Source organism: Haliotis rufescens, unplaced genomic scaffold (genome assembly GCF_023055435.1).
Source record: "Haliotis rufescens isolate VD_foot unplaced genomic scaffold, xgHalRufe1.0.p SCAF_10, whole genome shotgun sequence".
Classification (NCBI taxonomy): domain Eukaryota; kingdom Metazoa; phylum Mollusca; class Gastropoda; order Lepetellida; family Haliotidae; genus Haliotis; species Haliotis rufescens.
This window is the reverse complement of record NW_025963780.1, coordinates 15,710,122-15,737,622: the sequence shown is the minus strand read 5'-3', so window position 1 is coordinate 15,737,622 and position 27,501 is coordinate 15,710,122. Positions and strand designations below refer to the sequence as shown.

General features: G+C 41.2%; 2 protein-coding genes across 2 annotated transcripts in view; both read left to right on the top strand.

Annotated features, from left to right (window-relative positions):
- LOC124120940 (receptor-type tyrosine-protein phosphatase N2-like) overlaps positions 1–27,501 on the top strand; it is a 251,353-nt gene that overhangs the window by 189,981 nt on the left and 33,871 nt on the right. The window contains exons 12-13 of the mRNA XM_046483855.2: positions 18,091–18,276; positions 18,820–18,950. Coding sequence (XP_046339811.1) covers positions 18,091–18,276; positions 18,820–18,950 — 317 coding nt within the window. The remainder of the gene's footprint in view (positions 1–18,090; positions 18,277–18,819; positions 18,951–27,501) is intronic.
- On the top strand, positions 19,825–26,225 carry LOC125376062 (mucin-2-like). The gene has a single exon (XM_048387433.1). The coding sequence runs from the start codon at positions 19,977–19,979 to the stop codon at positions 25,215–25,217; it is 5,241 nt and encodes a 1,746-aa protein (XP_048243390.1). The 5' UTR covers positions 19,825–19,976; the 3' UTR covers positions 25,218–26,225.

Below are 27,501 nucleotides of genomic sequence, written 5' to 3'. Positions count from 1 at the left end.
AAATGTTCCACATATTTGTTTGTGCTTTAAAAAGAAAAAAATTCTTGCTGACACAGCATTGAATATAATACTTTAAAACCAGTCTTCAGTTTTTCCAACAATGTGACCTTTAACCTACAATGGTATAGAATCATCATATCGCCTACATGGTTTAATCTGAAGATGTATTGCATATTCCTTGATTGTTGGTCAAGCAAGATTGTGAAAGAGCAGTTTATCAAAAAACTTTTCCTTTCAGATATTACTGCCATTGCTATGTTGAAAGGAAAATCAGAATGAAATATATTCTACAAGCAAGAGATTTTGTAATCTTAAAGAAGCAAACAAACATCTAGGCACTAAAACGACAAACCTGTTAGTGCCGTAAGCAAGTCCACCAGATTAGTTCAACACATGTGCTGTCGGTAGTTTCTAAAGTAAATCGTTTTAGGATTGTGAAATATTCATAAGATTTACTCTCTGGCTTAAACCAAGGTGGCTGCGCTGTTAATGACCTCAATAACTAGGCACAAGGGCAGGCTTGTCCGTGCTCATTAATTATTAAGGCCACACTGCCGTTTGCGGTTGCTTTAATACCAGACTTACGGCTAACGAGTCCCTTGCTCACGGTGCGGGAGTTACCCACTTTTACATTTTCTGCATTTAGAATTTGTAGCAATTAAGACTTCAATAATGTAAACTTTAATACTGTTCGATTATGTAGGAATTGAGCTTAAAAAATGGTATGCTGTTCTTCAGGCAACTGAGGTGGATGATGTATTACATAAGCTTATATGAAATGATATTAAATAAATGGGAATAGCGCATTAAATATAAGAATATTGGTAAGACTTGTTTGGTGAATTTTTTGCTGGTAAACATAGCTTGTCCATTCGTCTAATATCAAGTTTCCTAATGGCATAGCCTGCAATTTTGAACATGGCTTGGGTACATGATAACCCTGTTTGACCAAAGCCCTGGTGGGAGTATTGAATCTTTGTCAGGGATATTGACTAGACAGGCCTGTCATGGCGTTTGTCATAAAGCGTAATCTACATCATACGACATGTATATAACACCTTGCTGAGTGAGCGTCAGCTGAATCAGGCTTGGCGACATATTGATTAGTGTGTTCGTAATCGCGCTGGACTATTTTATATTTATTGCACCATAGTGCTGCTTATCAAGGCATCATGCTACCACCTGCAAGAAAAGATAACTAGCTTGAGGTTTAACATGGTGTTATCGACCTGTGTGCTATTATCACTCATATGCAAGCGCCAACCTTAAGCCATGGCATGTGCATAGGTTCTGGCCAAGACAGTGCCATTCTGATCGCCATGGCGACCTGCTAACGACAGGAACTGTGAAAGAAAAATGACCATGTTTTGTCCTCTGTCCATGGTTACCATAGTTACAATCTGTGTCTCACAAAGCCCTGATAACTCATATTCTTGAAACAGAATGCTTTACTGTCATATGGGTTATAAATGTTATTATTCTACATAATTTGTTTGTGGAGACAGGTTTGGTATCCTGTTCTTCCTTTAGACCAAGGGGAGAAAGAATATAGAATATGTATTTTTGGATTATTTGATGAAACAATGTAATAATAAAGGGGTAAAGCCAGGATACGATGCTGTAGCAGATCATCGAGTCCCATATGTGATCAATATCTTTCCTTCATGGCTTTGTCAAATTTCGAAAATTGTCAAGATCATGATAATTTAATTTAATTTTGAACAAGAATGTCTGTGTAGAAAGATGAACCATAACAACTGAAGCAGAATGGAAAATTGCCTACCAAGGTTGTGTTGTGTCCTCCAGTGATGGTTTCAAAAATACATTGTCTAGTATCCCACATGTTGAACATCAGATTAGTAAATAAGTGTTAATGATTGAGGAAAACAGAGAACATTGTCTACACTCACAACACAGAGTACAAGAATGTGCTTTTGAGCCAGGAACATTTAGAGAATTGCAGTTTGTTTCTATTTAAGATTATCTATATGCTTTAGTGAGTTGTCAAGGAGATTTTAGTGAGTTGAAATGCTCATGAGGCCAATAAGAGTTTGAGCAATCCTACTTTTTAAAGTAATTTTAGCATTTACTTAATGGGGTATGGTCTTTGAAAGTCGTCAGAGTGTCATGTTCTTCGAGATCTTTCTAATTTGGAATTGCATCTTGTGGACGTCGAGAGCTTTAAGTGAATACGTTCAAAAGGCGATCCTGTCATTCCAAACTGACAGTTACATGGGAGTTGACGAGACATGAACAGGAGATACCTTTCAAAATGGCCGCCTAATGGCCTTCGTCTCAGCTGTCTCACTCAAAGAAAATTTCTATCAAGCCTGAATTAGCCACATGCAGTTTAACTGTACGCTCTTGGCCTAGTTACACATTTGTAAAGACAGTCTTAAAATTTGCAAAACCTGTGGGCTGAAAAAAGTTTTGGGAGGAATAAGAAAATGTTGCATGCATGGTTTTGTTTGTGGTGGTCCTGACTTTCTATGTGCAGAATAATCCCAGTGTGATGTCAGGTTTTTGATGTCGACATCACTGGGTGGAAAGCTGTCAGTCAGCATTAAACTATAAGCCTTATTAGCTTTTCCATGCCTTCCACTCCATGTTTGTTAACAGGGAAAAAATGGCCTTAGATCTTGGCTTGTAAAAGATAGAAGTATGGACAATTACCTGTGCCTAAGCCTCGGTCTCTTAGATACATTAAAATGTCTTCGGGCTGCAATCGGGAAAATTATACTTTTCATGGAATGGCAAATTGAAACAGGGTTTCATTACTTTGTGGGAAGAGTCTTCAGGAAAAGGTATCAGTCTTGAAAGAGTTTTCTCCCTTGACTGATATTGATTTCTGTCTATATATATATAGCTGACATCATGCTGAAGACTTTTCAATTTCAACTCGTCTCCGATTCAGATAGTTTCAGGATGCTTCGGCTGGAGGCAATTTGCATTTAACTAAATTTAAATCGGTAATTCCATATATGCATTTAAGCTCTCTTTTTATGATTCAATTATCTTAGAATATGCAGTGAATGAAAAAGTATTTCATGTGTATATATGGGTATATCATATTGGGTGGTAGTGCAAGATCCGTGGATGGGAACACCTCTGGGAGGCTGTAAACATTTCTCTTGGAGTTCGTGCAGTTTGTGCAGTTTTTCTCTGAAGGAATATTTTTGTAACCTTTTTCTTGAAATATGTTTCATAACTGGTGCTTGGCCTTATAGACAGATTTGTGCAGTGTGTCTGTTTTTGGAATTTGATGTTTTTATGAATTATCGCAACCAAAATAGCCCAATATGGCTGATACTTGTGATTAGTGAGTGATTGAATTCAGTTTATTGTCGCTAGTGTTTCGGTATTTCAGTTATATCACTGACACTTGGGACTGGTATTGGTGACTGACACTTGGGACTAGTATTAGTGACTTATACTTGGGACAAGTATTAGTGACTGATACTTGGGACTGGTATTGGTGACTGATACTTGGGACTGGTATTAGTGACTGATACTTGGGACTGGTATTAGTGACTGATACTTGGGACTGGTATTGGTGACTGTCACTTGGAACTTGTATTAGTGACTGATACTTGGGACTGGTATTGGTGACTGATACTTGGGACTGGTATTGGTGACTGACACTTGGGACTAGTATTGGTGACTGATACTTGGGACTGGTATTGGGGACTGATACTTGGGACTGGTATTGGTGACTGACACTTGGGACTGGTATTGGTGACTGACACTTGGGACTGGTATTGGTGACTGACACTTGGGACTGGTATTGGTGACTGACACTTGGGACTGATATTGGTGACTGATACTTGGGACTGGTATTGGTGACTGATACTTGGGACTGGTATTGGTGACTGATACTTGGGACAGGTATTGGTGACTGACACTTGGGACTGATATTAATGGCTGACCCTCAAATTCTTGTAACAAAAAGGAATATTTGCAGAATTTCTGCCAGTTGGCCCAATAAGGGACACAAACAACTTCAAAATGGATGTAGCAAACAGAAGAACAAGAACAAGTGCCATCCATCACTTATAAATGTCACATTATATCCAATAATGTTGACATAACATTGTTTGATACTCAATTGGCTTAAGAATGACTTAATAAAAACAAAATATTTGTAAAAAAATAGTCAATTGAATGTATCGAAAGATACAGGCCTGTTGTTTATTTGGAAATTTCAAGAATATATCTTTTAGATCTGGGGCAGGTCACCTCTCCTCACGAGTCTTCTTGATGTGGAGCAGGTCACCTCTCCTCATGAGTCTTCTTGATGTGGAGCATCTCACCTCTCCTCACGAGTCTTTTTGATGTGGAGCAGGTCACAGCTCCTCATGAGCCTTCTTGATGTGGAGCAGGTCACCTCTCCTCATGAGTCTTCTTGATGTGGAGCATCTCACCTCTCCTCACGAGTCTTCTTGATGTGGAGCAGATCACCGCTCCTCATGAGTGTTCTTGATGTGGAGCAGATCACCGCTCCTCACGAGTCTTCTTGATGTGGAGCAGGTCACCTCTCCTCATGAGTCTTCTTGATGTGGAGCAGGTCACCTCTCCTCACGAGTCTTCTTGATGTGGAGCAGGTCACCTCTCCTCATGAGTCTTCTTGATGTGGAGCATCTCACAGCTCCTCACGAGTCTTCTTGATGTGGAGCAGGTCACCTCTCCTCATGAGTCTTCTTGATGTGGAGCAGGTCACCTCTCCTCATGGATTTTCTTGATGTGGAGCAGGTCACCTCTCCTCACGAGTCTTCTTGATGTGAGGCAGGTCACCTCTCCTCACGAGTCTTCTTGATGTGGAGCAGGTCACCTCTCCTCATGAGTCTTCTTGATGTGGAGCAGGTCACCTCTCCTCATGAGTCTTCTTGATGTGGAGCATCTCACCGCTCCTCACGAGTCTTCTTGATGTGGAGCAGGTCACCTCTCCTCATGAGTCTTCTTGATGTGGAGCATCTCACCGCTCCTCACGAGTCTTCTTGATGTGGAGCAGGTCACCTCTCCTCATGAGTCTTCTTGATGTGGAGCAGGTCACCTCTCCTCATGAGTCTTCTTGATGTGGAGCATCTCACCTCTCCTCATGAGTCTTCTTGATGTGGAGCATCTCACCTCTCCTCATGAGTCTTCTTGATGTGGAGCAGGTCACCTCTCCTCATGAGTCTTCTTGATGTGGAGCAGGTCACCTCTCCTCATGAGTCTTCTTGATGTGGAGCAGGTCACCTCTCCTCATGAGTCTTCTTGATGTGGAGCAGGTCACCTCTCCTCATGAGTCTTCTTGATGTGGAGCAGGTCACCTCTCCTCACGAGTCTTCTTGATGTGGAGCAGGTCACCTCTCTTCATGAGCCTTCTTGATGTGGAGCAGGTCACATCTGCTTCTTTGTCTCGGAACCGAAGTTGGTGGCATGGAAAATATTTTGCAGACATCCCAAGAATCTGAATGTAAAGATTCTGTTTTAAAAGATTTATCTTTCTCCATTGTAGTCAATGTGATTTAAGAATTGATCCATTTCTTTTTTAGACATGATATAAACATATTTTGATAAAAGTAATTTATGTAACCTTGGTATCTGTGTAACTTGAGTCTTCTAAAGGGCACCCGAACATACCTGAAATCCCACACTGAACCCTATGATTTTGTCTCTTCTTCTAAGACAGTTTTGAACTAGGATCCTCTGTACATGAGACCGACTACACTATTTCCTATCTACACTAGTGTCTAACATGAAGATGGTTCTCTCCTGCCCTCCTAACTAAGAACACATGCTATCAGAGAGAATTTACAGCCCTATATCCTGACGCCAACAGCATGTAAGGGTTACTGTTATTAAAGTCATCAAAGCTATCTTTCTAACACAGATATCACAAACAGCTGATTAAATTGATACAACAATGAAGGATGTACGGTGAAGTAAGTGGACACAAATTGTTGCAATCTCACAAAGACAGACACACGTCTGTGAAATATCCGCTCTGTTTTTGACATGGAGTTTTTTCGTCTCCCAACTTCAGCATGTTCTTGGCAAGAATCTAAGACTTAAATGAATCAGAAATCCCAACCCCGACCCTTGTGGATCTGGCGAATTGACAGCCTGACCCTGAGGTCCCTCGCCCATTGATTAGCGCATGTCTTTACAGAGAGATCTTGAGGTAGTCTCAAACCTCAAATTCCTCATACTGTTAGTCAGGCTATGGCACTTGTGGTAAACCATCAGCTTTCTCACAATGATGAATTCCTCAGCCAGGCCTTGCCTATTTTGGTTGTGCCATTCCTCTTCAGGGAATATGATATGAAAGGCTGCCTCATAATTATGAATAGTGTTAATATTGGCAAATATGTTGGAGGAAGATTCATGATGTCATAAAATTCCAATCACCAGGTTTTTTTTCGGGATCAAAGTCTTGTCTAAAAATAGGAAGCAATTTATCAGAACAGTTTTTATCATGCATATTAAAGCTGTCATGAAGCTTTTGTCTGTATTTTATCAGAATAAATGGAAGACAAAGGTATTAAACCAACAGCTGACCAATTTTTCTGTGTGAAATTGAGTCATGATTTTAACACTGGACAGATAATTTTGTCAAGATGGCCAGAAGCTACTCCAGTGTCTGCAGAACACAGGGACAGGACCCAACACAGGTGCTTCTATTTGCTGATAACTACCTACTATAACTTTAAAAAGGCATGCTTTTAATCATTTGGCATGAAGCTCTATACACCTAGCTGAACAAATGGAAATATGAATTCCCCACACTTCATCATGTTAGGAGGACTCCAGTATATGTGATACTAGCAATGCTCCTATGTGTGACTTCACAAACAGTATGATGGATATTGGCAGGTTTTGTCCAGTTTCTGCTTACTTTGGATTAGGATTCTCTCTGCTTTCTATCTTTCATAAAAATAAATCTCAAAAGAAATTAAGGAACCTTGACAAGGAATAACATTTTTAGATGTTCAGACACGAAGCTTGCTCTGTTAGAATGTATGTTTCAAGGTAATGGTGGGAACTGTTGGAACAGCAAGAGCAGAAATCTTCCTCAACAAAATATCAGTACAAGTCAGACCTTTATGTACCCAATGTTTTTACTTCATTTTGTAAAAGCATGTTACTCAAGGCCTTTGTGCCTTCACAAGTCCTACCATTCAATATGATCAGGGTATTATAGGAGCCTTCGACGTACACTGTCCTCTAGACTGCTACAACCATAAACATTTGGAATCAGGTGTTTTCTAATGGTGACCAGTGGCCCTGTCTTGACTGCACAGATGCAAAAATACCTCATCATTGTTTCCAGTTGATTAGGGGCTGCACATATGACAGGGAGTAGAGAAAGTGGAATAGTCCAACAATGTCCTCTGACAGTGGTAGAGGGAGTGTCGCCAGTCAGGGATTTGGATGGGAGAGATTGATCTCAACTGATGGCTTTGGTTTTCCAGTGCCGCAAGGTCTATTGTCAAATCTCTGGGGTTGTGATCAGAGACGAGGCTATATGTACAGCCAGATTTTCCTCAATGGAAGACAAAGATCCTAGATTTTTTCTCTGTGAAAATTGTGGTGTCAACTAGCATATGGTCAGGCGGGTGACAGTATTGATCGCCTTCAAGACACGAGGCTAGTCCGGCTCGCGCACAATCAATACACGCAGGGCAGTTTGTTTTTGTGAGGAATAACGAAGATTTGAAACGCAGCTGGGTCTGGTTGCTATGGCAACTACCAAATCAGCTGGTATAGCGAACTGGCAGCGCCCGTCCGCCGCAGCAACCATGTTTAGGAATCAATAGGTAGAGCCATGTCACTGGTTCGCACAGGCTTAGTTGAGGGTAGAAACACAGGCCATGCATTGGCGAGTGATGTCCACTGCGACCATAGTGCTGGTGATCGCAGCTGCGTTACTGGCTCTGTCACAGCCTACGCTACCACCACACAGGTGAATGGAGCTCCAGCACGCCATGCACAAACCATGCCATTTTGGGTGGACAGATTAAGCAGGTATTTAATTTACTGCCATTTGGCTTACTTTTAAATAATTTGCACTGATTTTGTTTCCTTTTCAGCAAAATTCTAGGCTCTGTGTTCAACTTTCATTTTTGGAGGCAAATTTTGTTCAATTTACCATTCTGTTTATTCATGGTAACATTTAGCCAGTTTCAGATTGCTTTTTTGTGATTTGTTTGTTTTTGGGTAGTTTAATTCTCCTTCAAGCCTGAAGAGTTCCATCCAGGTCTGATAACTCTTATGGTCTTATCTGTGTTTGGTCAGGCTGACTAGTTCAGTAGGGAGTGTTTGTTCGGCATTAATCTCCACCATGTGCTAAGCCGATTGATACTCACTATGATACTGATCAATACATCTTTTGTCGACACAAAAGATTGACGAGTTGAATTTTGTCCCTTTCAATAATCTGTCACAAAGCTCAACCCTAGGTGATGAAGAATGACTATTAATTGATCTTTTCCTTGATCACTAGAGGAAGTTTTCTGTGTCATGGCTCCCTCGGTGAGAGATTCCACACATTTTTTCTATACCATGTACATTGCAATAGTGAAATGAACACATGTTAATATCAGTGATACATTGCATCAGTGATGTACACATGGTAATTCCAGAGGGATACTATCTGCTTTGCATTGTGGACAGATGGTAATATCTGGTGTATATTTCTGGGGGAGATACATTAGGGATAGATTGCAGTATGAGTGATTGATGGCCTCCTTGTCAGTTTCCGAGCCCTGTTAATGTCAGTCATGTGGTGTGTGTTTGAAATGGACAATGTGAATAGCAAGGAGAGGTTCATCAACAGCAGACAGACATCATTAGTCTAGACAATATTTGTTTGAAAGAGATTTTATACCCCAGGGAAAATGATGGTCAATGAATACTTCCATTCCTTCACATTATCTCTGCAGAATGATAACATTTATGTTGAGATAAAAAATGAACTAATTCTTGGAATTCTATAGATATTATCATAAAAGTGTCCAAGATACTGTCATTTTAGTGTATAAAAACAAATTCATTGTAAATATTTATTTTTTAAACTATTGAAGTTTGTGGTTTCTGCTAGAAATATTACTGTATCGGCTGAGCATAAGATTACATTGTGTACATCAATGAAATACTGGTGTTAGACACATAGGAATGAGTGTGCCTTTACCCGCCTCATACTAATGTCAGTCACACGCTATGTAGGCAATAAGGTGGTATGTGAGATTCAGCTCTCTGTGATGTCTTTGTCCAACATCTACCCATTCTGCACAACATGGGTTTAAACTTGATATTGCTACCTGTCAGCCTTCTTGTTTGCAGAATCTCAGTCCTCGTTTTTTTTATATTAAACAGTAATTACACTGCAAGCCTTCCTGCAAGTCTTCTGGTAATATGTCAATAAATATTGACTCTAATTTTTCTCTTCTAATTGATTTCACACAGAAATGAAATTTCCATGTTTCTCAGTATGTTATGACAAGGTAACTGAAAAACTCCCTGTTCCTTCAAAGGCTCTGTTCTTGTTTTAATGATCAAATATGTTCAAACGTCATTCCCATCTGCAATGGTGTTTGTTAAAAACGATTGCTCATCATTGATTTTGGTTCTTTGAAGTGAGAAATTAACGTCAGACATTCTTCCCGCCTGTCAAAGTTATGGGGAAATTGACACCAGTTTGTTTCTATCTGGCACCTGTGTCACACGCTTGGCGTCTTTGCCGGTGCAACAGTGTACACACAGTTAAACACAAACTACAAATTAGCATAGCTTTAGTTTTCTGGACTCTTTATTTATTTGGGAGGGGGGAGGGGGGTTTGCAGTCATAGATCTTTGTACTATTTGTGTCAAGCCTGAAGATAGTCATTTGATTTGTACACTTTTATACTTTTTTTCTGCTCACATTTCTAAATTTGTCAAGTTACAACTTCATTTTCCAAAAGACTTTCATAAAATAAAGTGCATGTAGATTAAAACACTCTCTGTTACAATTAGTTTCCCAGTAGGAACATTGTATGGAGATTGGGTTAAATTGAATATATTGATTCAATGATATTCATAGGACTGTCTAATGGAAATAGGACTATGGTGTACCTACCACATTGATGATGAATATGCCAAATGTAGACATGAATATTGATTACATGCATAAACTACAATGTCCAGGTTGTGTGTGTTAGGATCAGGAGTGGAAGGGAGAAGTCAACTGTTATCTGTTAAATACTACTGTTATATCTACTTCAAACAGTTTCATATCAGAAGGATATCTGATAACAAGATTTCACATTACTCTCAGGTCAAATAGCCAATTGATGCCTTAGTAGAATATCAGAATAGTTCCTTGGTAAATTATCAGAACGGTTTCTGTATAACATTGGAAAATGATTCATTTAGTGTCATATCATTTTGTTTCTTGGGTAAAATGGTTCTAAGGTAAGAAAACAGCATGGCTCCTTGATAACATATCAGAATAGTTTGCATAGCAGAATGGTACCTAAATGTTTGGGATATATCAGAATGGAATGTGATAAGAACATCAGAGAGATACCTGTTTTGGACATCTGAGATACATGGTCCAGACACCCTTTAACAACATCAGGGGAGGCAATTCAAAGGATTTCGCTCAATGGAAAATGTATATCTGACAAGGTAACATATAGTATGTATGGGATAATGTATTGAAAATATTATTCATTTTGTCTCCAGTCATTTTTGTACATGAGTTAATACAAGTGTTATGAGCACAAAGTTTGTATGTATTATTCATGTTTTAATCTTGGTTACTGAAGTGGACAAGGAAGAGATTAAAGGAATGTGTGTGTCCATTCCTTATGATGTATTTGATAGAGATTGACGGTGTCCTTTCCCATCAAATCCTCACTTGTCTTGTATAGCATTATGGAAGGTGTGCCAATGCAGAGCAGGTAACCAGGGATATAAATTGGTTTAAGGTTGATGTCTCATAAGGATTTATGGTGGGTATATATTGTGAGATTGATGTGGAACAATAGAAACAACATAAGGTTAAATGATTTAAGGCAGATATACAAATATAGCTTATGGATTTGGTGTAATATTAGGCAGTTTTAAGTAGATATATAGCATATGGTTTGTATTGTTTGTATAAATGTATGCAGGGAGTATACTTAAACCTTGAGAGGGATGTGGGGTTGATCTATATATATATTATACAGTGATCGCTCGCTATTGCGCTCTTCGATAAAGCGCTACTTCGGTTATTACGCGCGGTAACGCATGGCTCCCAAAATTTATGTACACTTTTAATACTGAGAGTTTTACACAGACATGATTGTATTGTTGTTCGTTGTTTATTTGCACATAACGCTTCTCATTGCATAATCAACGGTTTATCGCTGAATGGAGTTCTAATAATCTGTTTGAAAATATCCGCGGCAAGTCCCGGAAATACGATTGTTCAACTAGTTAACTTTTCACACTATACATCCTTTGATCTTAGAAGCGCATGCATGCAATAAAAGAGAACCACAAGTGAAGTTTATATTCTTAATTAGTGGGCAATCCAATTTAAGGCTAAACTGTCACACAAATGTAGTTGCTGTCACAACACGGCGGTCATTCATTTCGTAATCGCGCTTTCGTAACATCGCCTGTTTTTCCCCCGTAGTTATAACAAGCGATTTCATTGGATTAAAATTTGTTTCTAATGACGCTTTCTTGCCGAAATCTGCTACAAGTTTCGTGATTGGTCAATTTTGAGCACGTGACCTCAGGCAGCCAATCAAGCTTTGATACAAAGCTCGTGTTTGATAAATTTCAGAAGTTAGCGAAAGATTTTTTGTTAAATCGTGTTATTCTGAACGTTTTAAGCAGGAAATCACGATATATATTAAAAATATGGAACTTCGCGAATGTATCGTGCTAGGTTACGAGCTGTGACAAAGATTTTTCATGCATATATTTTTGCATTAAACGTTGTGTCTGAGCCGAGAATTCAAGGCGACGAAAGCCGAGATGTCATTTGACTTACATTACACGCGATCACACAAAACGATGGAAATAATAACTTAGATGTAAGTTTGATTACTTTTAGATATATTTTTGTTGATTTTATTTATCACTTTGTATAATATATTTAAAGATTTGCTAAAAATAGTCTTTATTTTGCTCTTTGACATGTTCGATGCGGACCCGTTGTCGAAATGTGTGTCCGAGAATTTTATTTTCAATAACATCGCGGGAAATAGTGAATAATTTTTTAATTTATTGATAAAAAAGGATAAATTAGAATGGAATACGTATTTCAGACATTGTGAAATATGACAGATTTAATAAATGAATGATATTACAGGTAGATCTAGGTCCATAAAAATATATACTATTTTGACGTGACGTGAGATAAACACATAGGCCTATTGATGATTTGAGATTTGCCGAGCGCGCTCCCCCGCCTCGGCTTCGGTTAAACGGCTCATCGTCTATAACGCCCACCAATTATTTGGACCCCATTGGTAGCGCAATAGCGAGCGATCACTGTATATAATATGGTAATAATTGGTATCTCATACACTCAATGGAGTATAATTGAAGATATCTTATATGATTAATATCGTATAATTGTATATATCTCAGAAGGCCCAAATGGTATAATTGTAGGTACATCATAAGCTCAATATGTCATGATATATATCTTATATGCTCAATATTGTGTGATAGTAGTAGTAGAAGGCATAAATGGTTTAATTGTAGATATCTCAGAAGGCCCAAATGGTATAATTGTAGATAGATCATAAGCTCAATATGGTAGGATCATAGATAGCTCATAAGGACAATGGGGTATGATTGAGATATCTTATAAGGGTCAATATGGTAGGATCATAGATACCTCATAAGGACAATGGGGTATGATTGAGATATCTTATAAGGGTCAATATGGTAGGATCATAGATAGCTCATAAGGACAATGGGGTGTGATTGAGATATCTTAAATGGTCAATATGGTAGGATCATAGATACCTCATGAGGTCCATACAGTATGATATATCGTTCTTAAGGTCAGTTTGGTACGATCAGAGATATCTCATAGACCAATAGTGCACACTGATCCATTGTTTCGTTATAGCGGTGTAGTGCTTTGAGCATACCAGTGTTTGGTACCTAACGCATCATGGGCCTATTCATTATTATCATTATTATCATAGATATAGTAGATATCTCATAAGATCAATATGTGGTTATATATATCTCATAAATAGATATCTCATAGGTCAATATGTGATGATATATATCTCATAGATAGATATCTCATAGGTCAATATGTGATGATATATAGCTCATAGATAGATATCTCATAGGTCGATGAGGTATTACGGTACACATCAGAAGGAGTCCATATCATGACAGGTACAGATGAGCTTGAACCAATGGAAGCTATCAGATAGGCACTATGATATGCAGGATGATTCCTAGATATTGACATACTAATGTGTAGTAAAGCATCCAGGTTAATGTGCCCTTTTATGTTCAGAATGTGGAACAGCATCTATTAACTGTTAATCCTTTACTCTGCTGTAGTTGCTGGTGACGTGTTTGTATCACTGTTGTTTAACAGGACTGAGTTGGGTAGGCAAGGTCACTGCACAAGAAAGACCAAATTTGTTGTAAATTGATTTGGCATGCAGGATTTATCTTGTATGGAGCTCATTACAAGCCTCAAGTCAAATGGAGAAATAGTGAATCTTGCAAAGCCTGGCCACAGGATGTGGAACTCTGATTAGAAATGGGTGCACTTTCTGAATCCCTTCTCCGATAATTAACATGTCACTCTATGGCTGCCTCTAATTAAGGAGTTTGGTGAACCTCTTCCTCGAGGAAGGATTATAAATGGGGGCTTATAGTGTCTTAAGTGATTGGAATAGCCTGTTCTGTATCTGTTCACCCACCCACCCCTGCAGGAATTAATGGATTGATCCACATCAAAAGGATAAAGATTCCATAGGAGATTCAGGGTTAAAAGGTGAATTTTAATGACAAATTAGCATGGTGTCTTTAATGGTCAAATTGGATGGCTTAAGGCTTGACATATGTGGAGTGTTCAGGAGACTGTTTAGGGCGCTTTTAACATTGAGGTCGCTTTTAACATTGAAATAAAAATGAACATCAACATTATTTAATTGTGATGACTTGATATTGCAAACATGCAATCAAGTTTCATATTGAGCTCCCATTACAAGATTAATGTATGAAAAGAAGGTTTGGGTATTTAATTAAATTGATTTTTCATATGAAATAAAACGCTTGGGCAGTGATGCTTGAAGTTTGCCTAATTCGGGTGATAGCATGCCCTGCACATAGAAACAAACATGATGCATGAAATATGATGTGTTTTCAATGGAATGTTGAGTACTGTGGAACTCGTCTTCCCATAGAGACTATACCTTGAAATCACAGGATAGAAAATCTTATTTGGTGGTATGCAATATTAATGACCATCATACTTTGAAATGTGTCTCCGTGGTGATTGATTGCTTTGTAACTGACAGAGAAAATGCATATTTTTTATTGATGTCAAATGCCAGTCGTCGTTTTGAGTCAACATCACTGTTTGATTTTTCTGCCAAGGAACGTGAGGTAGTAAGGACATTTTCCACAGCTTCCCAGTGAACGGCCAGAACACTTAGTTCATTAGGTCACCCTCTTTGATGTCGGAAATTTCGTTATTGATGAGATTGAGGAAGCCTAATACAACTATCCTGGCAGTATTTTGTTAAAGGGTGTGCAAAGATAGGAATTATGACATTAATATTCCATGAGCAGAGACTTGTCATGGCCTTTGTCTTGCGTCAGGTTGCAAATACTCCACTTCTTTGGTCACAGCATTCATTCGTTTACATTCCAAAGATTCTGTTTGGAGCTAGCTTTTAGCTTTTCCTGCCTTTTCTTTGAGTTAACTGTACATTAAAGGATGGTGGAAATGTAAATTTTGTTAAAGTGCTTCATTATGTTTTTGCTGATCATGTTGTTACATGACGATCAACTCAGGGACGTTACAATTATGATCCACGCACGGCTTCACATTCCTCTCGTCCCCAAAGAAGCACTCTTCTAGTTCACAGCTGCTAACAGAAAGTAGATTTCTTTTGAGTTGGATGTTTCAAACATGTCAAATGTTGAGTGTATTTTTTCTGAAATACTGCACAGATGGGAGGTCGTTCTAGTATGTTATGCTTGTTGAATTTATATCTTTGGTTTTAATGAAACAATGACAATGACAAATGAAAAAAATCTTGTTCAGAACTTGAAGAAAAGGTGGAATCTTTAAATATTGCAATTTCAATTTGTTTACTCATTTATCTTTCTTCCTCGTACAATGAAGCACAACAGGTAGTATTCATTCATGGCTTTGAATTGATGGCATTCACTCCTGAAAGGTTGGAATAGAAATCTTTTTCCTTCAAATGCCAAGTATGTCATTTTGGGAGATTGTTTTTGTTTAACATTGAAGCTGTGCTATCACTTGTCAAGCATGTGAGAAAAAGTTTGCAAGATGTTTGAATTTAGAGGAGTCATACTGAAACCATACACTTAAGGGAGGTAACTGCTGGAGGTGAAAAGACTGTCTGGAAACAGCATCGTTTTTGAAAATGTTTTGTTGAGAATAAGCCAACAGATAAGCTTTTTGCAAAGAGGCAAAAGGAAGAATTCTAGAAAATCCTTTTCCCAATATCTGCAGTCTTGAGACAAAATTTCTCTGCATATATTCGATCCATGCTTTTTGTAAGAAGTTTTTGAAGAAATCTAATTCCCATGTCTTCAGTAGAAGGTGCTATAGGTCATGACCTCGAAGCTGCATTCCCATCAGGTTTCCATGGTAACCAGATTGGGGGACAAATTAGATTTTTACTGGGAATATGTATTCTTATTAGATTAGGCAGTTCTTGATAAAATGCAAGTATTCATAAAGTAAATAGCTTGCAGGATTGAGGTGGTAAACTTGTCACAAACACGCAGAACTTAGCTATCCTCTTAGTCAGCAGTTTAAAGGCAGTGTTCCACTTCTGCACAAATATCAATGTCCATTAATCTGCTTCCAATAAAGACATTAATGTTGTGCCTGGATTGTTATGGCTGTTTCAACTAGAATATATTCCCGATGAAGAGCCCCTTATGAACTTCATCTCAACAGTATATATGTTGCTGTCTGTCAATGTGTATTTTATGACTTGATTGCATCCCAAGACTTACAAATACCAGTAAAACTGAGTGCTTTCTCTCAATAGTTTCTAAGCTAAATTATCTATGTCAAGATGAAAGGACAGTTCTCAGTTGTCTTCCCTCTGTATTTAGACCCCAAATATATTTTTTTAAAGGAAATGTGAAAAACGTATGTGAAATAAGGATTAGTTAATAAATTATCCAATGGTTCTATCCAAAATATATATTGATGGAGGATCTAATTACATATATCTTTTCCAAGAGGACCTAATACTTCATTCTGTGTTAAAAACCAAACATAAGTCTTCCATTTGTTGCATGTTTGATTCAATCTAGTGTGATGATGGAGGAATGTTGACAGCCAGAGAAAAGCAAGCCATCTAGATCTAGAAGGTGCCACCTCAAAAAAGTCTTTTTCAAATAAGATCTTGAAGCAGCCGACACAAATGAATGGTTGCCGAGCAGTGTGAATAAAGGCTGTTGAATTTGGCAGGATATCCTTGGAACAAATGAAGTTTTTTGAAATGCCAAAGTGTGAAATGAAGACATATTTGTCAAGCCAAATTGGTTGACTTTAGGCTACATGAATGGTGTATCTACAGCCCGAAGTTAGAAATAATTGTACAGTGTTAAAACGGATAATGCATGATACTGTCAAATGTAGCTAAGATCAAATTTAAACTGGCACTCAGTGGGAATGAGGCGAGCAAATCTAGTTTATTTCCTCGATATTTTGATAGTCCATGTGTGAGGGCTTCACCTTTAAGTGTGGTGCTGTTCAAGGGACGTTGTAGGATGGGCATAAATAAGCTGATTTTTGTCAACACCCAGTAGAGAAATTCATGAGGTCGGCAACACCGGTATGTAATGTTGCACTCTGTGACATCACTTCAGCATCCAATTGTAGGCAGCATTAGTGTTTGGTTTCTCACAAATTGGTAGGGGAAATTAGATTTGCTTATGGACAATATCAAGGTTTTGGCAAACCATCTTTGACGTAATTTATGTTTGTTGTAATGGCATCCTTTGGTGTAATAGCCCAGTGTTCGGGAACCCACCAATTTGAGACAGCAAATGGAACACTTGAAAGAAAGAATTAAACTAAAACTATCTTGGAATGGATGTTTTTCAGGAGACATTTTTCTTATTTGCTAAAAGTGGAGGACAGATGCATTATATTGTATAATGTGTACCAATAGCACTTTGATCATTTTGTGTGAGAAAGTCAAACTTTTTATCAATTTGAATGTCAGAAAGTAGTTTAAAATTGACTATTAATTACATTATAGGAATCATGTAAGTGTTGGGGAATAAATAGTTCTTGTGCCACAAAAAGAGAACAGACAGGTATTCTCAGGTGAAGGGAACATTTCTCAAGTACCAGTATTTAAAAAAAACCAGCTCGCACCTGGCTCCTCCATCATCAATCAACTCACACAATCGTACCACAGGTCCTTTATCAACAAGTATGCCTGCTTTGCACACAAGCAGTCACTCATTTTGACAGCTGTCATTCTGACACATATGTCATTCTGACACATCACTCAAACTGATGCAGGCTTCCTGTTGGTCCATCAGATCTGTCGATTAGGAAGGGATATGATTCTATGAATGAAAACTGTCCGATTCAATCAGACATTTTAGATTTCCCCATGTTATTCCCTGTTCCCTGTGGAACTGAATGAGTAGTGGTACTCACCTCCTGATATTGAAGGATGATCATAGTCAACTCACTAACTCCTGTTTTGGGAATATAATGTGAGTTAGGATTGAGTGCATTCTTTCATAATGTATGCATCTACTCACTTAATAATCTTAAGTAATCCAGCTGATGTTATGAATATGTACAGTAAATGATGTATACAAGCCAGACTAAGATGTCGTTTGTTGTTTCAGAACCAGGTGGCGCTGAAGAAAGACAACAAGTATGTTGTTCTGACGTTCATCCTGGTAGGATCCATTGCTGGCATCCTCCTCGCTGTTGTCGTCATCTACATCATCAAGCGCCACACCCGATCCAAGGAAAAACTGGCTCAGCTATCAACAACAGGCGAAGGGAACGAGGCATCAAAGGACTACCAGGTATCAACAGCCACCATTTTGGGATTTTGAAAAGTTAAAACACAACATTTCTCTTAAACATCCAAGGCTGTATTCCAAAAGTCAACTCCTGTACTTAAACATAGACTTTCGATAGTCCTAGCACTGACGTCACTTTGTGGGTTGGGGTAAAGGTTGTTAAGTAAAGGCCATGTGAAAGATTCTTCAGGGGAAATGTTTTTTAGTTTTGTCCAGTGCGAAGTGTAAATTCTTGCTTTGATATTATTATACAAATCTCCGGAATTTTAAGAATGAGTTTTGCCTAAGCATGCTGCATGGTTGCTTACAAATGTGAATGAGTTTTCTGCCTTCCCAGAAAAAAAGCAAAAATAATTCCTGGTGACCTGATAATTCTGAAAATAAGATGGTGATGATTTTTCATCTGTATCAGAGACAGGAAATGATTTACGGTTCTCAGAAACATTCAACGGGTTTGAATCACAGATGTATGAATTAAAGAAGATGATAAAGATGACTGCTGTAGTGATTGAAATGATGGTTTGAAAGACTTGATTTCTGCAACAGGACTTATGTCGTCAGCGTATGCAGAGCAAGTCTTCCGAGAAGCCAGAGCCACTCCATGCTGCCTCCCGGATAGGCAGTGTGTCCGAGTCCCAGGTCCGTAGTCCTTCCAGTAGGAGCAGCACGTCCTCCTGGTGAGTTCAGGGATGTAGGGTACAGAATACACTCAAGAAATAACAGTAATGGGCAAACACAATTCTTTTGAATATTTGAATTTCATCATTCTCATTTGAAAAGACATATTGAGTTGCATCCGAAAACTCAATTGCTTAGCCACACCAACTCAACATGAAATACCTTGCCTCTGGAAAGTTAAGTGTTTGTCATCGTAACTAGAAAAGAGTGTAAAGCATGTTAGGTCATGTGTTTACGTGGAGTAGGAGAAATGTGGTGTTGCTAATGGAGAAATGTTTTTTGTGAAAGTCTCAACAAATAGACACGTGTAAAACAGTATGAAGAGTACACACACATATATTGAATTTGGATGACATCAGTCATCAGGCTGGATTTTGATTTATGAGTTGTGATATGTTTCAGCATTGGTTGATGTATATGCCCTGGTATGAGTCATGGGTTGTTTGTTGTCTGTGGTGGTTTTATGTTGTGGGATGTGTCAATAAAGAAATCAGTCCCACTGTGATGTGGAGTGATGTTCATGTGTGATGGAATGAAGACACCAGTGACTGTATAGTCATGAAAACAAGCACAGACACACCAGGAGGGACAGCGATGCACAGGCACTACAGTACATACTCTATGACAGACAATAGGAATGCTGTGTGGGACTATAGTTTTGTGTTCAAGTTAATACTGGGTCTGTCCTTTGTTCTGGTACATTACAAGTGGAAGTTTGTGTATTTACAAATACACTCAATAATGCATTCTGTAGGAAACAACACAAATATTATCCTCCAAAAAACATAAAACAGATGTTGGTATTAACAAAAGAATAAATGTTTAATGAAACATTTCATATTTGCATGAGGTGAATAATATATGTGTCACAAAAGCACTGTTTTATTTTCTCTTTACATGTAGAATGAAAACATTAATTCCATGATAACTTTATTAAAATAAGCATTTCTATTGGTACCTACAGAATTAAACCGTTACACTGTAATCAAAGATTTGTTTAAGACCAATGTGACTCTGGCAAAAGTATGAAATTTACGATACTTGTAGGACAAGTATCCACCCATCAGTCTCCACTCATCAGTATCCAGCCATCAGTATCCCCCATTGGCATCCACCCATCAGTATCCCCCATCAGTATCCACCAAACAGTATCCACCATCTACAACCACCAATCAGTATCCCCCATCAGTATCCACCAAACAGTATCCACCATCTACAACCACCAATCAGTATCCACCCATCAGCATCCACCAAACAGTATCCACCATCTACAACCACCCATCAGTCTCCACTCATCAGTATCCACCCATCAGTATCTCCCCCATCAGTATCTCCCCCATCAGTCTCCACTCATCAGTATCCACCCATCAGTATCTCCCCCATCAGTCTCCACTCATCAGTATCCACCCATCAGTATCCCCCACCAGTATCCCCCATTGGCATCCACCCATCATTATCCCCCATCAGTATCCACCCAACAGTATCCACCATCTACAACCACCCATCAGTATCCACCCATCAGTATCCACCCATCAGTATCCACCAATCAGTATCCACCGGTCAGTATCCACCCATCAGTATCAATCCATCAGTATCCATCCATCAGTATCCACCCTTCAGTATCTCCCATCAGTATCCCCCCATCAGTATCCACCCATCAGTATCCACCCATCAGTATCCACCCATCAGTATCCCCCATCAGTATCCACCCGTCAGTATCCACCCATCAGTATCCACCCATCAGTATCCACCCATCAGTATCCCACATCAGTATCCACCCGTCAGTATCCACCAATCAGTATCCACCCATCAGTATCCTCCCATCAGTATCCACCCAACAGTATCCACCATCTACAACCACCCATCAGTATCCACCCATCAGTTTTTCCCCCATCAGTATACCCCATTGGCATCCACCCATCAGTATCCCCCATCAGTATCCCCCTATCAGTATCCACCCATCAGTATCTCCCCCATCAGTATCCCCCATCGACATCCACCCATTGGCATCCACCCATCAGTATCCCCCATCAGTATCCACCCATCAGTATCCACCAATCAATATCTCCCTCATCAGTATCCCCCTCATCAGTATCCCCAATCAGTATCCACCCATCAGTCTCCTCCATCAGTATCCCCCTCATCAGTATCCCAAATCAGTATCCACCCATCAGTATCCACCAATCAGTATCTCCCTCATCAGTATCCCCAATCAGTATCCACCTATCAGTCTCCTCCATCAGTATCCCTCTCATCAGTATCCCCAATCAGTATCCACCCATCAGTATTCACCAATCAGTATCCCCCATCAGTATCTCCCAATCAGTATCCACCCAACAGTACCCACCTATCAGTATCCACCAATCACTATCCCCCATCAGTATCTCCCCAATCAGTATCCACCCATCAGTATCCACCAATCACTATCCCCCATCAGTATCCACCCATCAGTATCAACCTATCAGTATCCACCAATCAGTATCCCCAATCAGTATCAACCCATCAGTATCCACCAATCAGTATCCCCCATCAGTATCTCCCCAATCAGTATCCACCCATCAGTATCTCCCAAATCAGTATCCACCCAACAGTATCCACCAATCAGTTTCCCCCATCAGTATCTCCCCAATCAGTATCCACCCATCAGTATCCACCAATCAGTATCCAGCCATCAGTATCCCCCTTCAGTATCCACCCATCAGTATCTCCCATCAGTATCTCCCTTCAGTATCCACCCATCAGTATTTCCCCCATCAGTATCCGCCCATCAGTATCCAACTTTCAGTATCCACCAATCAGTATCCCCCATCAGTATCCACCCATCAGTATCCCCCATCAGTATCCACCCATCAGTATCCCCAATCAGTATCCACCCAGCAGTATCCCCCTTCAGTCTCCACCCAGCAGTATCCACCAATCAGTATCCCCCATCAGTATCCACCCATCAGTATCCCCCTTCAGTATCCACCCATCAGCATCCACCCATCAGTATCTCCCCCATCAGTATCTACCCATCAGTATCCACTCATCAGTATCCACCCATCAGTATCCCCCATCAGTATCCACCCAGCAGTATCCCCCTTCAGTCTCCACCCTTCAGTATCCACCAATCAGTATCCCCCATCAGTATCCACCCATCAGTATCCCCCTTCAGTATCCACCCATCAGCATCCACCCATCAGTATCTCCCCCATCAGTATCTACCCTTCAGTATCCACCCATCAGTATTGCCCATCAGTATCCACCAATCAGTATTCCCAAACAGTATCCACCCATCAGTATCTCACCCATCAGTATCCATCCTTCAGTACCTACCCATCAGTATCCCCCATCAGTATCCACCCATCAGTATCCACCCATCAGTATCCCCCATCAGTATCCCCCATCAGTATCCCCCATCAGCATCAACTCACCACTATCCACCCATCAGTATCCCTCCATCAGCATCCACCCATCAGTATCCATCCATCAGTATCCACTCACCACTATCCACCCATCAGTATCCCTCCATCAGTACCCACCCATCAGTATCCATCTATCAGTATCCCTCCATCAGTATCCACCCATCAGTATCCACCCAGCAGTATCTCCCCAATCAGTATCCACCCATCAGTATCCACCTATCAGTATCCACCTATCAGTATCCCCCATCAGTATCTCCCCAATCAGTATCCACCCATCAGTATCCACCAATCAGTATCCCCCATCAGTATCTCCCCAATCAGTATTTCCCCCATCAGTATTTCCCCCATCAGTATCTGCCCATCAGTATCCACCTTTCAGTTTCCACCAATCAGTATCCCCCATCAGTATCCACCCATCAGTATCCCCATCAGTATCCACCCATCAGTATCCCCCATCAGTATCCACCCAGCAGTATCCCCCTTCAGTCTCCACCCATCAGTATCCACCAATCAGTATCCCCCATCAGTATCCACCCATCAGTATCCCCCTTTAGTATCCACCCATCAGTATCCACCCATCAGTATCCACCCATCAGTATCTCCCCCATCAGTATCTACCCATCAGTATCCACCCTTCAGTATCCACCCATCAGTATCCCCCATCAGTATGCACCCATCAGAATCAATCCATCAGTATCAACCCATCAGTATCCACCCTTCAGTATCCACCCATCAGTATCCCCCATCAGTATCCACCAATCAGTATCCCCCATCAATATCCACCCATCAGTATCTCACCCATCAGTATCCACCCTTCAGTATCCACCCATCAGTATCCCCCATCAGTATCCACCCATCAGTATCCCCCATCAGTATCCCCCATCAGTATCCACCCATCAGTATCTCCCACATCAGTATCCACCAATCAGTATCTCCCCCGTCAGTATCCCCCATCTGTATCCACCCATCAGTATCCACCCATCAGTATCCCCCAATCAGTATCCCCCATCAGTACCCACCCATCAGCATCAACTCACCACTATCCACCCATCAGTATCCCTCCATCAGCATCCACCCATCAGTATCCACCCATCAGTATCCACTCACCACTATCCACCCATCAGTATCCCTCCATCAGTACCCACCCATCAGTATCCATCTATCAGTATCTCTCCATCAGTATCCACCCATCAGTATCAACCGAAACGTATCCACCCATCAGTATCCACCCATCAGTATCCCCCCATCAGTATCCACCCATCAGTATCCACCCATCAGTATCTCCCCATCAGTATCCCCCATCTGTATCCACCCATCAATATCCCCCCATCAGTATCCCCCATCAGTATCCCCCCATCAGTATCCCTCCATCAGTACCCACCAATCAGTATCCACCTATCAGTATCCCTCCATCAGTATCCACCAATCAGTATCCACCCATCAGTATCCCCCATCAGCATCAACTCACCACTATCCACCCATCAGTATCTACCAAACAGTATCCACCATCTACAACCACCCATCAGTCTCCACTCATCAGTATCCATCCATCAGTATCTCCCCCATCAGTCTCCATTCATCAGTATCCACCCATCAGTATCTCCCCCATCAGTCTCCACTCATCAGTATCCACCCATCAGTATCCCCCACCAGTATCCCCCATTGGCATCCACCCATCATTATCCCCCATCAGTATCCACCCAACAGTATCCACCATCTACAACCACCCATCAGTATCCACCCATCAGTATCCACCAATCAGTATCCACATATCAGTATCATCCATCAGTATCCACTCACCACTATCCACCCATCAGTATCCCTCCATCAGTACCCACCCATCAGTATCCCTCCATCAGTATCCACCCATCAGTATCAACCTATCAGTATCCACCCATCAATATCCACATATCAGTCTCCACTCATCAGTATCCATCCATCAGTATCTCCCCCATCAGTCTCCATTCATCAGTATCCACCCATCAGTATCTCCCCCATCAGTCTCCACTCATCAGTATCCACCCATCAGTATCCCCCACCAGTATCCCCCATTGGCATCCACCCATCATTATCCCCCATCAGTATCCACCCAACAGTATCCACCATCTACAACCACCCATCAGTATCCACCCATCAGTATCCACCAATCAGTATCCACATATCAGTATCATCCATCAGTATCCACTCACCACTATCCACCCATCAGTATCCCTCCATCAGTACCCACCCATCAGTATCCCTCCATCAGTATCCATCCATCAGTATCAACCTATCAGTATCCACCCATCAATATCCACATATCAGTATCCACCTATCAGTATCCACCCATCAGTATCCACCCATCAGTATCCCATATCAGTATCCACCCATCAGTATCCACTCACCACTATCCACCCATCGGTATCCATCCATCAGTATCCACCCATCAGTATCCCCCATCAGTATCCACCCATCTGTATCTCCCCCATCAGTATCCACCAATCAGTATCCATCCATCAGTATCCACCCATCAGTATCTCCCCCATCAGTATCCACCCATCAGTATCCCATATCAGTATCCACCCATCAGTATCCACCCTTCAGTATCCTCTCACCACTATCCACCCATCGGTATCCACCCATCAGGACCCACCTATCGGTATCCACCCATCAGTATCCCTCCATCAGCATCCACTCACCACTATCCACCCATCAGTATCCCTCGATCAGTACCCACCCATCAGTATCCACCTATCAGTATCCCTCCATCAGCATCCACTCACCACTTTCCACCCATTAGTATCCACCCATCAGTATCCCTCCATCAGCATCCACTCACCACTATCCACCCACTGGTATCCAGTTGCTGATTCAACAGATTGAAACCTTAGCTCAAGAAATAGAAATGGAAAATCCCTTTCTACAGTACTCAAACATTAGCAGGGCAGACTAAAGCTCACATTGGTGCCTCTCATGATTGTCTACAGATGCCATCCTGAAAGCAGAAAACCAAAAATAAATCTTTTGATTTTTTTCCCCTTTTGGCCAGATTGATCAGCCACTGTGACCAAGTCATTCCCCTCCATTAATCACCCAATGAATGAATATGTTATCTTTCATCAGTTTGTGCTCCAGAACCCACCATGTCAAACCAGGGAGTTATTACATCATATTATCATACAATTAATCGTGTCCTCTACTGGGCTATGTTGGTTGTGGTTATTAATGTATAATTTAGCAGCCCTTGGGACAAGCAACAGCCCTGGAGCACCACTCCAAGCTCTTTGAATCAGCAATCACCATGACTACTTGGTTATCATTGAATTAATTTATCATTCACATTACAATAGACGAGACCAAAATGGTTGACAGATTTGTAATCCAAGAAATAATGTTTTTGTGTGATTGTGATTTCACTGAGAGTTGGAGAGATATAGTTTTGTGTCTAGCTATGCCAGAAAGGTTGGTATTATTCAATGCTCAGTGATTTTGGATATTGTGCTGTTGCCCCCCCCCAACACACACACACACAGAGCCTGCACGAGGGTACCTTACATCTACCAGGCCTACGCAGACACACACACACACAGCCTGCACGAGGGTACCTTTTATCCACCACACACACACACACACAGCCTGCACGAGGGTACCTTATGTTCACTTCACCAGGCACACACACACACACAGCTTGCACGAGGGTACCTTATATCCAACACACACACACACACAGAGCCTTCACGAGGGTACCTTACATCTTACAGGCCTACACACGCGCGCACACACACACAGCCTGCATTAGGGTACCTTATATCCACCACACACACACACACACACACACACACACAGCCTGCACGAGGGTACCTTACATCTACCAGGCCTACGCACGCGCGCACGTACACACACACACACACACACAGCCTGCACGAGGGTACCTTATATCCATCACACACACACACACACACACAGACACACGCACACACACACACACACACACACAGCCTGCACAAGGGTACCTTATATTCACTTCACCAGGCACACACACACACACACACACACAGCCTGCACGAGGGTACCTTATATCCAACACACACACACAGAGCCTGCACGAGGGTACCTTACATCTACCAGGCCTATGTACGCGCACACACACACACACACACAGAGCCTGCACGAGGGTACCTTATATTCACCAGGCCCACACACACACACACACACACACACACACACACACACACACAAAGCCTGCACAAGTGTTCCTTATATCCACCACACACACACACACACACAGCCTGCATGAGGGTACCTTATATACACACACACACACACACACAGAGCCTGCACGAGGGTACCTTATATCCAACACACACACAGAGCCTGCACGAGGGTACCTTATATACACACACACACACACACACACACAGAGCCTGCACGAGGGTACCTTATATCCAACACACACACACAGCTTGCACGAGGGTACCTTATATACACACACACACACACACACACACACACACACACACACACACAGAGCCTGCATGAGGTACCTTATATACACACACACACACACACACAGAGCCTGCACGAGGGTACCTTATACACACACACACACACACAGAGCCTGAACGAGGGTACCTTATATCCACCACACACACACACTCAAACAGCCTGCATGAGGGTACCTTATATCCACACACACACAAACACACACACACACACAGCCTGCACGAGGGCACCTTACATCTACCAGGCCTACACACGCGCGCACACAAACACACACACACACAGCCTGCACGAGGGTACCTTATATCCACCACACACACACACACAGTCTGCACGAGGGTACCTTACATCTACCAGGCCTACACACGCGTGCACACACACATACACACAGCCTGCACGAGGGTACCTTATATCAACCACACATACACACACACAGCCTGCACGAGGGTACCTTATATCAACCACACACACACACACACAGCCTGCATGAGGGTACCTTACATCTTCCGGGCCAAAACACACACACACACACACACACACACACACAGCCTGCATGAGGGTACCTTATATCCACCACACACACACACACACACACAGCCTGCATGAGGGTACCTTATATCCACCACACACACACACACAGCCTTCACGAGGGTACCTTACATCTACC